General features: G+C 49.5%; 1 protein-coding gene across 1 annotated transcript in view; it reads left to right on the top strand.

The window, feature by feature from the left end:
• The first annotated feature begins 12763 nt into the window (after positions 1-12763).
• The window catches only part of LOC121047407 (protein FAM135B-like), a 106314-nt gene continuing 105729 nt past the window's right edge, over positions 12764-13348 (top strand). The window contains exon 1 of the mRNA XM_042286953.1: positions 12764-12796. Within this exon, the coding sequence (XP_042142887.1) occupies positions 12764-12796 (33 nt within the window). The remainder of the gene's footprint in view (positions 12797-13348) is intronic.

Here is a 13348-nt window from a genome sequence, read left to right as displayed (position 1 = left end):
CGTTCGTTTTCATTCATGTCACCAGGGCCTGATTAAGGTACAAGCTAAGGGGGCTGCAGCCCTGGGCCCCAGGCTGTCAAGGGGCCCCATACTGGCCCCTCAAAATTTAAAAATGTTAATCTTTTTTTTTTTTTTTAATTTTTGTGAAAGTTTAGGCCGAAAGCGGAAGAAACACTCCGAAGGGCCTCTGGCGCAATAGCCTTCTCGTTCTCTTTTCCTCAGCAAGGAAGCAAGGATGCCATAAAGTTCCCGTCTCTAGATCAGCTGGCGTTTTTGAGCTCGTTGTACAAGAGCGTACCAGAACAACAAAATTTAACGCGGCCTCCCATGCCCCTTGCTAGATTTTTTTTTTAATTGGATCTTGATGGAAGGACGGTTATGGAGCTTTCTTTTATACTGGGGCCCCCTTAGCGTGTTTTACGGACAATTGGTGGCAGGAAGTTAAGCAAGCGTTAAGCAAGCAACGCAGATGGTTCACACATGTTGTTATAAACCTTTTCGCGAAACTCCATATGTAGTTTATTCCAGCACGATAAGTTTGGAACAAGCGAAAAGGTGCCCGTAAATCTTCCGGACACCGTCTCTATAGCCACCAACAAAGAGGCGTTTCAAGGAGCCGGCTCTTAAGACGCCCCTCAACAGTTTTCGATGGGTACTGACTGCAAGGAAGTGCTGTAGAGTTCATATCTGGTCTGGCAGTGCAACTGAACACTCTTCCTTCCAGCGACTGATACGAATACTGCAATGGTTTCACCAACCTTTGAGGTATAACCTCTTATTTTTTAACCTTGAGTCACAGAACAAAACGGCCGCCGAAGTTTAAATTACTGCATTTAAAAAGAATAAGATTAGTACTAAATCTGATGCGAAACATTTTCCCCATTCAAAAAGACAGCGTGTAGATACCAAAAGAAAACATCTTCTCAATTCTCATGATAAATTCTTCAAATGCTAATGTGCCCGAACGACAGCGGTCGATGTCTTAGAATCGCACGCAGTCTCTCCTATGCTTTAAATGTGGAAGTCTGTGTTTGTTTGCGAAACGAGGGTTCAGTTATTAAAAGAGCGTTTACGAAGTAGTTTTATCCCGATAAAGACTGCTTCAGCCAACGAAATTTCTTTCTTGCCTATGTCACTTCCTTCACTGTTCACACCAGTAATTAATTAACTGAGGGCTGGTTAGAAGTTAAAACAACAATTACAAGAGTAAGGGCTCTTGATTTTCGTGGCAGTTGTCGATTTGCGAGGCATGCCATTTAGTGGAAGCGAAATTAGAATGGGAAATTTGCAGGTACCTTTTCGGTTGCTGCATAACTCAATTCATGTGTGATTAATGATGTCACTAGACATGTTAGCAAGAGGGTCACCTGTGCTACAAGTCGAAATCGTGACCAATTTGTCTCAACTGGCCCGGGGCGTGTACTCGATGAATCTTGCTGTAATTCTAGTCAAACAAATTCATGAACGGAGTCAACATTTTAAACGGAAGCAATTTAGTGTTTTTTGTTGTTGTTTTTGTGGTTAAGTTGCTGGATGTGAACGACAAAACCTAATATTTTCCGCAATGTTTATTTGATTTCATTTTTGTACCTCAAAATTACAATATTGTAAACTGCTAGAGAGGTTGATTATTTGCGAAATAGCTTATAAACAATCGCATCCGCCTCAATGCCAACAAGGAAAACTTGAATTCCATCAAATCTACGGATCTAAACAAGGCTCGACAATAATCACACGATGAAACATACCGAGATTTAACAAGTTCAAAAATATACATATTCCCGTCATGATCGTTACCTCCAACACCACCATCATCACCACCACCATTATCATAGGTAGAGGCCTCCTAACAGCCTCAGTCCAGGGCCCCCAAATGCCTTAATCCGGCACTGCATGTCACGCTGCGGTCAAATGCTCAAATGCGTATATAACCACGTTCCGTACCACATATTCTCTTTCTGACATGGATGAAAACGAACGAAAGGCTCGGCATGCTGCGGCTCACCGTCTACGCAGACAAGCACCACCAGAGCTTCGCCCCAATCAACATCATTCACTATGTGGAGATGCGGTGGTTTTCTTTTAGATGCGGAGCATCTCTTGCTCGGGTCTATGTCCCGCGGCGTCGTTGTCCGCACTCACACTACGCATGCGCAACTCTCCTCCTTCCCTCTCTCCAACGTCTGCGCGTTACTCTTTCCGCTCTCTCTCTCCACCAGCTGCGTGCACTTCGCGTGCGTTCGCTTCTACTCACACCGCGCGCGCATGCGCAACTCTCCTCCTCTAATCTCCTCTCCTTCAAGTGTGAATATAAGCAGTGGTAGCGCGCTGCAAACGCTTGAAGCGAGCGGCAGACCCTGAAGTACGGCAACGAGAAGCGACGTCCATTCGTCAACGTCGAGCGGCGGATGCTGAACTACGACAACGTGAAGCAGCGGCGGTTCGAGAACGTCGAGCAGCAGAACCTGAGGTTCGGGACGGGGAAGTTCAACGTAAACGTACGAAGCGAGTGGCGGAACCCGACCTTCGAGAACGGGAAGCCGCGTTGGTTCGTGAACGTCGAGCAGCAGAACCTGAGGTTCGGGACCGTGAAGTTCAACAACGTTACTAACACCGTTAATAACGATCCGCGATACTCCGCATCACCCCATGGTTCCCCTCGGGAAGATGGTGTAATTTTTCGCCCTACACGAGTATGGGAGCACGTGCTCACGTGCTCGTGAGCACGTGAGCTCATGAGCAGGAGCACGAGCCCCCGACGCCGGACATCGGGCGGACATACGGACATGGCTAGCCCCTAAGGAGCTTCGCCCCTAAACAGAAATGTTTGCGCAGTTGACAGGATTCGAACCTGTGCGGGGAGACCCCAATGGATTTCTAGTCCATCGCCTTAACCACTCGGCCACGACTGCGGGACGAGTAGGGGGCTCTGAGATGTGGTAGTAACTCAAGAGCTGGGGATGTCATGGATGAAACGTTGCATGTAGCCGCTCAACGTCTATACAGGAGAAGGCGCTGCGGTCAAATGCGTATATAATCGCGATAAACTTTGCATGCATTGGCTCAACGTTTATAGACGAGAGGGCGCTGCGGTAAAATGCTCAAATGCGTATATAACCACGTTCCATACTATACATTTTCTTTCTAACATGGATGGAAACGAACGAAAAGCTCGGCATGCTGCGGCTTGCCAGAGCTTCGCCCCAATCAACATCATTCACCACGTGGAGATGCGGTCATTTTTTTTACTGTCGTCATTATGAGCTTTTAGAGAGTATGTTTTGGTAAAAACAAACGGAAAAAATTCTTTTTGTGGGAGTTTTTATTAGAGTTAGGTACAGAATGAGAGGGGATGTTTTTAAATTCTTTAGTCTACAAGGTTTTTGCGGCACAATTAATATTGTTTTTATACAACCACCTCTCTCTGGTGATTTCAGGTAGCGCGTCCCGACCTGGGCGCGTCCTAACTTCGGTAGTAATACGCGTCACGTCCATTTGGGAGACGGTGGTTGGCATTCACTGAAACCCCTCCATCGTATATGTTTCGGCGCCAAAATGGTCGATTAAAGCCAAAATAAAGCTGTCACAGCGGACATCATCAAATGGAATGCGATACTCCCAAGCCAATACGAGAAGCCGTGCAGTTCCCAGAGTGGCTGCTGCGGGAGAAATGGTGGCTTTGTGATCGCCATTAGTTCGGTTCTCGAGTACGGATCGGTGCCACTTTTTCAGAGCAGGCTCTATGGCGCAGTGTCCAACCCAGTTGTTCTAGTGACGTTATCGGAAACTGAACGCGGGCATGGACCAATGGGAGAGCGCGTCGACACATCAATTGCTGTCGCTCTTAACAAAGAGTTTATCGAGAGACTTTAGCTAGACCGAGAGGCGAAATCAACTTGGCAGCTGGCCAACTCCGCGGCAACTACCGTTTTCGAAACTCTTTTCCGAACGCTTCGTTGGCGCCGAATGCAGAGGCGAGTACAGTTAGAGATCGCTTTATGCTTTACCAAACGAAATAGATAATTCGAGTATCTTACCGCTTCTGTAGCTGGAAGGGCTCTCATCCTCGGAGAGACGTTCTTCAAATATGATTGGTATGTTGGCGGCGTCGCCGTCGAGGGCTTGACATTGGACTTCGAGAGAGGGCAGTCGCTTGAGGTACTGGGATTTCCAGATTTGCTTGCTAATCCTGGTAAAGGTTTCTTCTCTGGAAAAGGGGAGGTCACGAACTTTCAGTAAAACCTCAGTGGGGAGGCGATCCAACTGTCGCGTCCCTAGCGGCTAAATTATAAAGGAAACCCACGAGGAAAAAAATAATTATTCATTCCTGACGCAGTATTCGACTAACATAGCCTCGCGCTCGATCAGTGAACCTTCAGTTGAGGACAAGTTCCAGCCGAACACGGACGTTGTACTCTTGTCCAATTTGTGCCCCGCACTCGGTCAAGAAACACGAAGTAAAGGTCTTCTAGTGGGTAAACATAGACCTCTGTGCAAAACAAGGTCAGCAGAAAGCAACACTATAGTTCAGTCTTCTCGCCAGTGGTCAACTCCCGGATGAGCGTAGCTTTGCTTTCTTAAATAAGCAAAACGTTTTGGAATCGGCATTCGCTAAATTAACCAAGTTCGAACAAACCCTACAAAGGGCGTGTCCCGCGGAAGGGTTGTGTCCGTCGGTGAGCAGCAAGGCAGAAAAAGGAAAGGGAAACGCGCGAGTGAAGTAAACATGAAAACTCCGCGAAAGAGTCATGGGAGGTCCTGCGACCACGTTGCAAAGAGAAAAATATGTGCTTGTATTACCTAGTCTTTTTGTCTTACGCGCCACTTTAAAGTTGTATATCTTGGGATTAATACGAAGATGAATCTTCCTGTCTGCTGCCTTCATGAAAGCCTAAGAGTCGAACCCGTGGGACGAAGATTTTATGACCGGTATGTTAGTCTGCCTTAAAGGGGTGCGCAAACAAAAATTTAAATATTCAAATTTCGTTCGGAAATGAGTCAAGCACGACGGATAATAACCGTAAATATATAATCGCCCGTTTGTATTTTAAATGACTGGCTATATTTTTCGTTCCAAACGGTGCACTCGAGCAAGCGCTCGAAGAGAAGCGAACGGAGAGCGTGATGCCTCATAAAATATCCAACGAAAAAAAAAAAAAATCTTGCATTTGTGACGTAGCAAGGCTGGCGTGGTTATGAGCTTTTCCTTTGCTGGCGTTGTCAGCGTTGTGGTGGTGTCAATAGCGTCAAAGCGTTACAACCGAGCCGTTCGAAGTACCCGTGGGGTGACGAGCGTAAGGCTGGCCTAAGGAGCACATAGCTTCTACAGCACTGTCAGATTAAGGGTGAACGGCGTGAGGGAAGCAAGTCTTGTCCAAATTTTGACTGACCGGCTTATCTTTTAGGGAGAGAATGGTTGTTTCCGGGTGCACAAAAGAGGGTTTGGTACAGTGCGCGATTTGTGAGTTGAGGAAAGCTATAAAGGGAAAATGTTGAATTCCAAAGAGCGGCGCCGCTCCGATGGAACTTGCTACGTCATGACTACGTAGCAAGTGACCCAACGTTGCTAGATTACCTCCCAAATAGGCTCAACATGCATCCACCACGTGCACATTGAAAGATCGTTTAATTAGCTTTAAAATTAGTTTTGTTGTGCCTTTCAACGAAAGACTGGTTGGTATCTTTGAGGTTATGCTTGTGGGAATAAAAGGGAGGGAGGATCACGCACCTTTACGTCTGGAGATCGGTCCGGTGCTCAAAGGGGAAATCCGATGCCCGCCCCACCGCGCGGCCGACGGCTACCAGCGAGGGCGGTCGCCGCGCCGGGTTCGGCCAACGCCATGCCAACAACGATAGGTGCCGGTATCCAGCAGCGTTTATTGAGTACCAGGGGTCCCCAACAAGACACTGCGGTCAAGCGAGCCGCCGCGGGCACAGTGTGCCCGCATCGCCCGCCGACCTGAGAGCCAAAGGGGTAATTGCGAGCGGAGTCAGCGCCGGTCGGGCGAGCTCACGCCGCTACCCGTCGTCGCAGGAGTTCGGGGCCAGGGCTCTCGGCAGACGGACGTCCACAGGTAGTGCGGACGCCGACTCTCAGAGCCCGGGGAATCACTAGCGTGGAGTCATCGCCGGTCGGACGAGCTCGCGCCGCGACTCGACCCGTTGCCCGGAGTCCGATCCAGGACTCCCCGGCCAGACGGCCGTCCACTCGGAGGGCAGGCCCGACTCTCTCCCGCGCGATGTCGCTGTTCCCCCGAAATCGGGGAGACGCGCGGAGGAGTGCGAGAGAGTAGGCCAGCAAGGTGGCGCACCCTCTCCAACACGATACGGGACGAGCCAACTCGAAGCCAGACAACTCCGGCCGGCACGTCCGCGGCTTACGCCTTCTCGGGGGAGGGAAACCAGTGGCTCCCACAATCCCCCCCTCCTTAAAACATTTGGCACCCCTTTCAGAGAAAGGGGCGCCGGCTCTCAAACCCCCAAAATACAAGGCCTGCGCGCTGACAGCACGAGTGCCAGTCGCGCTTACAAATAAAACAACTTGAATCGGGGGCCTCGGCAGTCCCCGGAACTGCTGCCGTAAATGTTCAACATACCGGAGTTCACGACGCTCTACTGGGGCGACGCACTCCGGTGCCGTAGAATAAATCCAAGAAAAGTTCCTGGATGTCGGACGAACGAAGGCTCAGACACGAAGTACTTCCGCAACCCAGAGCGGCACTCACTGGGGACGTTGCTCGGCTCACGCTGCTTGTCGTCGACTCGGTGTGGGCCGACCTCCGTCGAAGCGGGCACGGTGACACGCGTAGAAGTTCGCCCATGGTCACTCCCAGGACATGGGTACAGGAGACCAGCGGCAAGGGGAAACGCCGGCCACTGAAGTCAAAAGCGCACCTCGGGGACGGCATCAGGTGATGTGACCAGGTCCGTATCAGGAAGCCGGGTTCAGCTGGGCGGCTCGGCAAGGTCCGACGACTGAAGAACGACAGCGGCCATCTTGCATGGGCCGGAAGTCAGCCTCCCCCGTCTGCTGCTGCTGGCCGCCGTCGGCTGCGCAAACTCCCGGCAGCGTTAGCGATGACGCACATCCGGCAGGTCCCGCCCAGCCGCTCGGCGTGTCCCCCGCCGTCGCATGTAGTGGGGGATGGCAGGGAACGGGGGCACGAGCATCTTCCTGAATGACGGAAAGAAGAGCCCACGCAGCACCCCGCAAACAGCTCTTCGCCCTCTCCAGACCCGCAGTATGGCAAGGTCGAAGGGAGAGATCGTTGTTCTCGGTCGACACACTGCCACCGAGGGGAGGCAATGGTCCCCAAAAACAGGTTTTGGCCGGGTCCTCATTGTATCTGGACTCGGCTGCCTGCGTACATTAACCGGCCTACCGCAGGGTGGGAGGCTCAAGTTGGAAGGCAGGCCACGCGGTGCTACTAACAGAATTAGAGGGCACCCTGCGTACGCAAACTGAAGTCGCCGGGAACTGAGCCGGCGACTCTCCGCTGCCAGCGGTGGCTGCACCAGGAGCCGGGCCGGGGACTACGAAAACAACTAACTCCGTAGAGTCTTCGAGCTGTACGCATCCCTAGCGAAGCGCACGGAACGGGGTAGCTAAAAAGCCGCCCCGTTTCTAGTGCGTTGTGCCATTCTTATAACGCAAAGCCATTACTCTCGGAAATCAGCAGAAGCTCAAAGGTGTCAGCAAAACCAATCTATCCCGAAGAAAACCCTCGCGCCAACCACAATACAAGTGGCATACAGCGCGCGCGTCCACAGTGTGAGAACTGCTTCTGGACGCCGGCGGATGCGTGGCCTACGGCTCCCGGAGCCCGTCGGTAGCATTACGAGCTACTTGGCGACGTTAATGGCAGACGCACCGCCCGACTCTCCCGGAGAGTCCGACAACTCAGTGTCAAAGAAACGTGCGTATTTACAAACCCAGATTTTCCCGCTGACCCGTGAGAAGCTCTTTGCTGCTAACAACATTCGTCGCTAGGCCCACGGGGGTCAATGCAACGTGATTTCCGTGGCACGGAGGCTCTGAGGACGCCGCCAGAGGTGACGACCCTCTAACTAGGTGGGGGTTGGCAGCGGAGTTGGCAACTGTCAGGCAGTGGGGGGACTGTTGCTAGCGACGCCCATCACCAGAGGCGACAGGTACGATAAAACGTCTCCTGCGGCAAGACACGAAAAAAGAATGAACAAATCGTGACTCACTCAGGTTTCTGGGCTGGCTCTTGAATGTGGTTACCAAATCCGGGCACCCACGGGATTCGCATCATGGCGGCACACAAAGGGAGCCGGCCTCCTCAGGGAGGCTCCGCCATCTTGGCATGGCGCGGCGCAGCAGTGCCACGACAATAGGTGCCATGGCCCCACGTTGGGCGCCATTTTGTGGGAATAAAAGGGAGGGAGGATCACGCACCTTTACGTCTGGAGATCGGTCCGGTGCTCAAAGGGGAAATCCGATGCCCGCCCCACCGCGCGGCCGACGGCTACCAGCGAGGGCGGTCGCCGCGCCGGGTTCGGCCAACGCCATGCCAACAACGATAGGTGCCGGTATCCAGCAGCGTTTATTGAGTACCAGGGGTCCCCAACAAGACACTGCGGTCAAGCGAGCCGCCGCGGGCACAGTGTGCCCGCATCGCCCGCCGACCTGAGAGCCAAAGGGGTAATTGCGAGCGGAGTCAGCGCCGGTCGGGCGAGCTCACGCCGCTACCCGTCGTCGCAGGAGTTCGGGGCCAGGGCTCTCGGCAGACGGACGTCCACAGGTAGTGCGGACGCCGACTCTCAGAGCCCGGGGAATCACTAGCGTGGAGTCATCGCCGGTCGGACGAGCTCGCGCCGCGACTCGACCCGTTGCCCGGAGTCCGATCCAGGACTCCCCGCCCTACTGAAAATTCTCATTTGTATAAGAAATTTCTTGTGTCCAATAAACACATATGAATCATAGAAGATATATAAGAACATATAAGAACCGTATAAGAACCATATAAGAACTATATAAGAACTATATAAGATATATGAGGACACACAAGCACCATATGAGAAACTAGTGGGAACTTTCTTATAAGTTTCTTATGGGGTTCTTATATATCTTATATAATTCTTATATAGTTCTCATATAATTCTTATATGTTCTTGTATGTTCTTATATATCTTGTATGATTCATATGTGTTTATTGGACACAAGAAATTTCTCATACAAATGATTTTTTTTACTAGGGCGGCCAGACGGCCGTCCACTCGGAGGGCAGGCCCGACTCTCTCCCGCGCGATGTCGCTGTTCCCCCGAAATCGGGGAGACGCGCGGAGGAGTGCGAGAGAGTAGGCCAGCAACGTGGCGCACCCTCTCCAACACGATACGGGACGAGCCAACTCGAAGCCAGACAACTCCGGCCGGCACGTCCGCGGCTTACGCCTTCTCGGGGGAGGGAAACCAGTGGCTCCCACATGCTGCAACATGGAACGCATTAAAGCTAAAAAATGAGCGCTGGAACTTTTGTTTCCGTATACCTTTAAGAAATCTGCTTTGGGTGGACAATATGACCAGGGCATTACGACTACAAACCTGGGATATTTAACGCGCCTAATAAAACAGTTGTGATGGACGTTAACACTGTATAGTATTGTTTTGGTGTTTTGTTCAGGGGAACTTTAACCAATAATAAAAACTAAACTGACTTGAAAGCCTCTCATTAAGCTGAAAAGTCTTTCTGCTTCCAATGACCCAGACAGAATCTCAGAGACCCACTATGGTTTATACACTTTTTCTCGAAGATATGCGTAGTTTTTCAGGTATTCTAACCACATGTGACGAAGGGGCATTCGCACCATGGACTGGGAGCAAATAAAGGACGCTGGAAGAGCGGGCACTCATTGAAAGCTCTATACTTCTACAACGCAAGCCAGAACGCGGGGTCAGCGCTTTTGAAGGAAGGCAGGATACAACGCTACGAGCCGATGCAACTAATCAAACAGCATCACAAGCGCAGCGTCACGACATTCGTCATCTTTCTCTTTGAGTTCCATCATCTGCAAAACGAATCGAGCGCAAAGAATGCTCGATAACTTCTGTTCTTAGTATGCGTGTTGGTGTTCGTATCTGTTCAAGCTTTCGACGGCGCTCGAATTAATGATAAAACGACGCATATTCTCACTGTTCACCGCAGCTGCGAGCGTTCTGCGGTCCAATCTCATCACCAATAGACGTTTTTTGGGGAAATTTCAGGAGACCTCGCGACAATGTCCCGCATCGCACTACGCTGCAAGGAGTATGGTGGAGCTGTTTCAATGTGCTCGGGCCGACTGGGACGCTTCGCATACCCCACAAAAGCGCACAATCTTTTTTTGATTGTTACGAGTTCGGAACACACAAAATAAAGCAAACTCCAAAACAAGGTAATCAGAAACTAAATTGCTTTCCTTTTGTCTTGTTTTAATTTTTTCGTTCGGATCGACAAAACGTTAAACTTTGTCTTATTTTTTTCTTTGATAATCTTTCACGTGGAATCCGCAACTTTCACGGCCCAAAGGGGTCGCGTCGGCACCTATCAAAATGGTTGTTTTGGTGGATGATCAACGCGGAACGGCGAAATGCGGCCAGGTTAGGGATGCCCAAGTAATCCAAAGTTTGGAAAATATGGGCGTCCTTAAAACCTTAGCACTATTATTTCATCTGAGAGAAACGCTTGCGACATTCTTTATGTTGAAGTCTGCCACCCTCGAAGGGCACGTGATTGTCACACCGCGGTACCACCATAGTTGGAAGTTAAGGATACATTCGATTGTCAATATGCGTCAAGCAGGCGGCGGAGACGCCACACACTTCCGGAGTGGTCTATTAGCGATGTGCGCGACCAAAAGCGTCGCTGCGGTCAGCTTTCCACGATTGGCCAAACCATGGGCATATGAGCATTGCCAGGTTGCCAACTTTGACGGGGTTAGTTTCGGATTGCGATGGCTCCTAGCTTCCTCTGGGCTTTTTAAACACACCACCGAACTCGTCGTCGCACCTGATGGTAAGTAGCCAGGATAAACACTGGTGACGTCACGGCGAAGCAAATCCCAGTCGTGACGTCAAGGATGGAAACCATAAGAGGGTGCCACCGAAACATCTCGGCGCTAATAGATTCTCGCGAAATGGCTTTACCCGATGGCAGGATCGTAGAGGGCAGCGGAAGGTTCTTTGCTGATGATGACGTAGGCCTCGCACATGCGCCGCATACGCGCTATCTGCAGCGGTTCGTAGAGGATACAGGCCAACGTGTCTTTGCCAAGGACAGCGTCCAGAAACTGTTCCCAAAGAACCACCAGGATGATGCTCATCTTGCATGTCTCATCGTCGTTGAACCGTACGGCGCCGTCCTTGTCCGAGGTCGTGTACCGACTCACGCGTGACCGAGCCTTGCAAGAACAAGTAGATCAAATAGTAAAGCCTCAAACTCTTCCATACAGAAATGTAACGGCAGTTTTTGAGTAGCGTCGGCTGCTTGCTATCTTGAGACAATCCTGTTGTTAAACTGCTAAGATTGGCAACGTCTTATTTTTGGATAGTTCACCAGCACGCTACTAACACCTTTGGGGTGTTAATAGCAGTTTTAGTGTGCAGGCACTCATGGAGCAGCATTTCTTTCTGTGGTAGAGGCAGGTTCAAAGAAATTGTGTTATCTTACCCTTTCGGAGTGGGTGTTGTTTCCAGCGCCCATGACCGCGCTGCCTGCAAAAGTGGTTATAATATTTTAACATCGTGATCGTCTTTTACGGAATAAACAACTGGAAACGTTAATTCAACTTTTGTTTTTTTCCGGTGGAATTATTTTTCTTAAATTTGAAACAGCACGTTTTTATTGCGTCCCCGTGCAATCTGCGTTTTTGGTCATGGGTTGAATTGAAGGAAATTATTGTGAAATTTATACGGCGTGCTGCTGATTGCAGAAGGATTTGGGCCACATTCAATGAAGTGTATAACTAATGAGTCTAGATTTTGCTAGATTTCTGTCCTATAAGTATATTGTGAGGCATAACACTAGGGTGCGTAACCAGTGCTACGCATCGTAGTTAAGCACCATAAAATTACGCATCATTACTCATTACTATTCATCCCAAAATGTGCAACCAGTGTTACTGATCTTCTCGAAGATATTTTCTTCGAGCTAGTAGCTTTTAAAAAAGCTTTAGTGCTTGTTTGTGGCACCATGTTAAATAACACGATCCTACCATCTCTGGGTTTACTAAATTCGGGATTTTTTTAAGTGCAATTTAAAAAGTAAGATATGAATTGGAGCCATCCGATTTTTCCACCTTTAAAAATGTTTGCGAGCTTTTTTTTTTTTTAATTGCACGGTGTAGATAATTTTGACTTTTAATTCTTGATACCTTTTCATTTTTCTTGGCATGAAGAACTATTCGTATTTCGTAAACTTGTGTGATGTTCTCCCCTCTGAGGCTGAGAACATAATCCATCATTTTAATATGTTATAGTGGATGCCCTTTATAACTGTCTGCCTTGCCAGGGTGTCTCTTATTACAAAGAGTCTCCTAAGCTTTACAGATTGTTTAAACTTCCAGATTATCAAGCCGCAAGAAAAGATCAGTATATTTTCGTCCCGTATGTTTAGTTTTGAACCAAAGATGACCTATTCTTTTTTGGGTAAAAATATTTAGCTATTTTAATATGGATATATGTATATTGGTTAAAATACTACTCTTTATTTACTGATACGGATAATGCTATTAAGTGGACACGAGCGGCCCGTGTAGCAGCACGATGACAACTGAAGGTTTATTGCCAGAAGTGAAGGTTTGACTAAAAGAAGAGAGCAGAAATGAGGGGGGGGGGGGAGGTAGGGGAGGGGGACACCGACACGTGCGGGCGGTGCTGACAATGCTCGTGCTATCGCGTCACTGTCAGCAATTACTCTGCTGCCGCATCGTCACTTCCCAACAGATATATTTTACGATAACTACATCTGTAACTCACAATCGGTCTTTGCGTTTCAACGTCGCTAAAGCTAAATTCAAGACTTCGGCTTAAACAAACAAACAAACGAACAAAAAAAAACTGAAATGAATACAAGGTTTTTTAAAGGGCACACTATTGTTTTCATAATTTTTTCACGAAGAACAATAATTTTGTTGGTGCAATATTTACGCCATTAAACGCAATTTAGGTGGAGGTCACGGACCGTTCTAAGCCCCGCTCACAGATCAGTGGACCCGCCCATTACTATTGGATTGGCTTGGCTGCTCGGCCGGTCACGCTCTGAAGCATACTGTCTATATTTCGCGACATCCGGTGCGTCTAGTGTGCGTCTGCTCGCACGCCGGCTAGTCGTGCGAGCAGACGCACAGC

Source organism: Ixodes scapularis, unplaced genomic scaffold (assembly GCF_016920785.2).
Source record: "Ixodes scapularis isolate PalLabHiFi unplaced genomic scaffold, ASM1692078v2 PGA_scaffold8__174_contigs__length_109621045, whole genome shotgun sequence".
NCBI classification, from domain to species: Eukaryota; Metazoa; Arthropoda; class Arachnida; order Ixodida; family Ixodidae; genus Ixodes; species Ixodes scapularis.
Note: the sequence above shows the minus strand (reverse complement) of the source record. Positions and strands in the feature narration are given on the sequence as shown.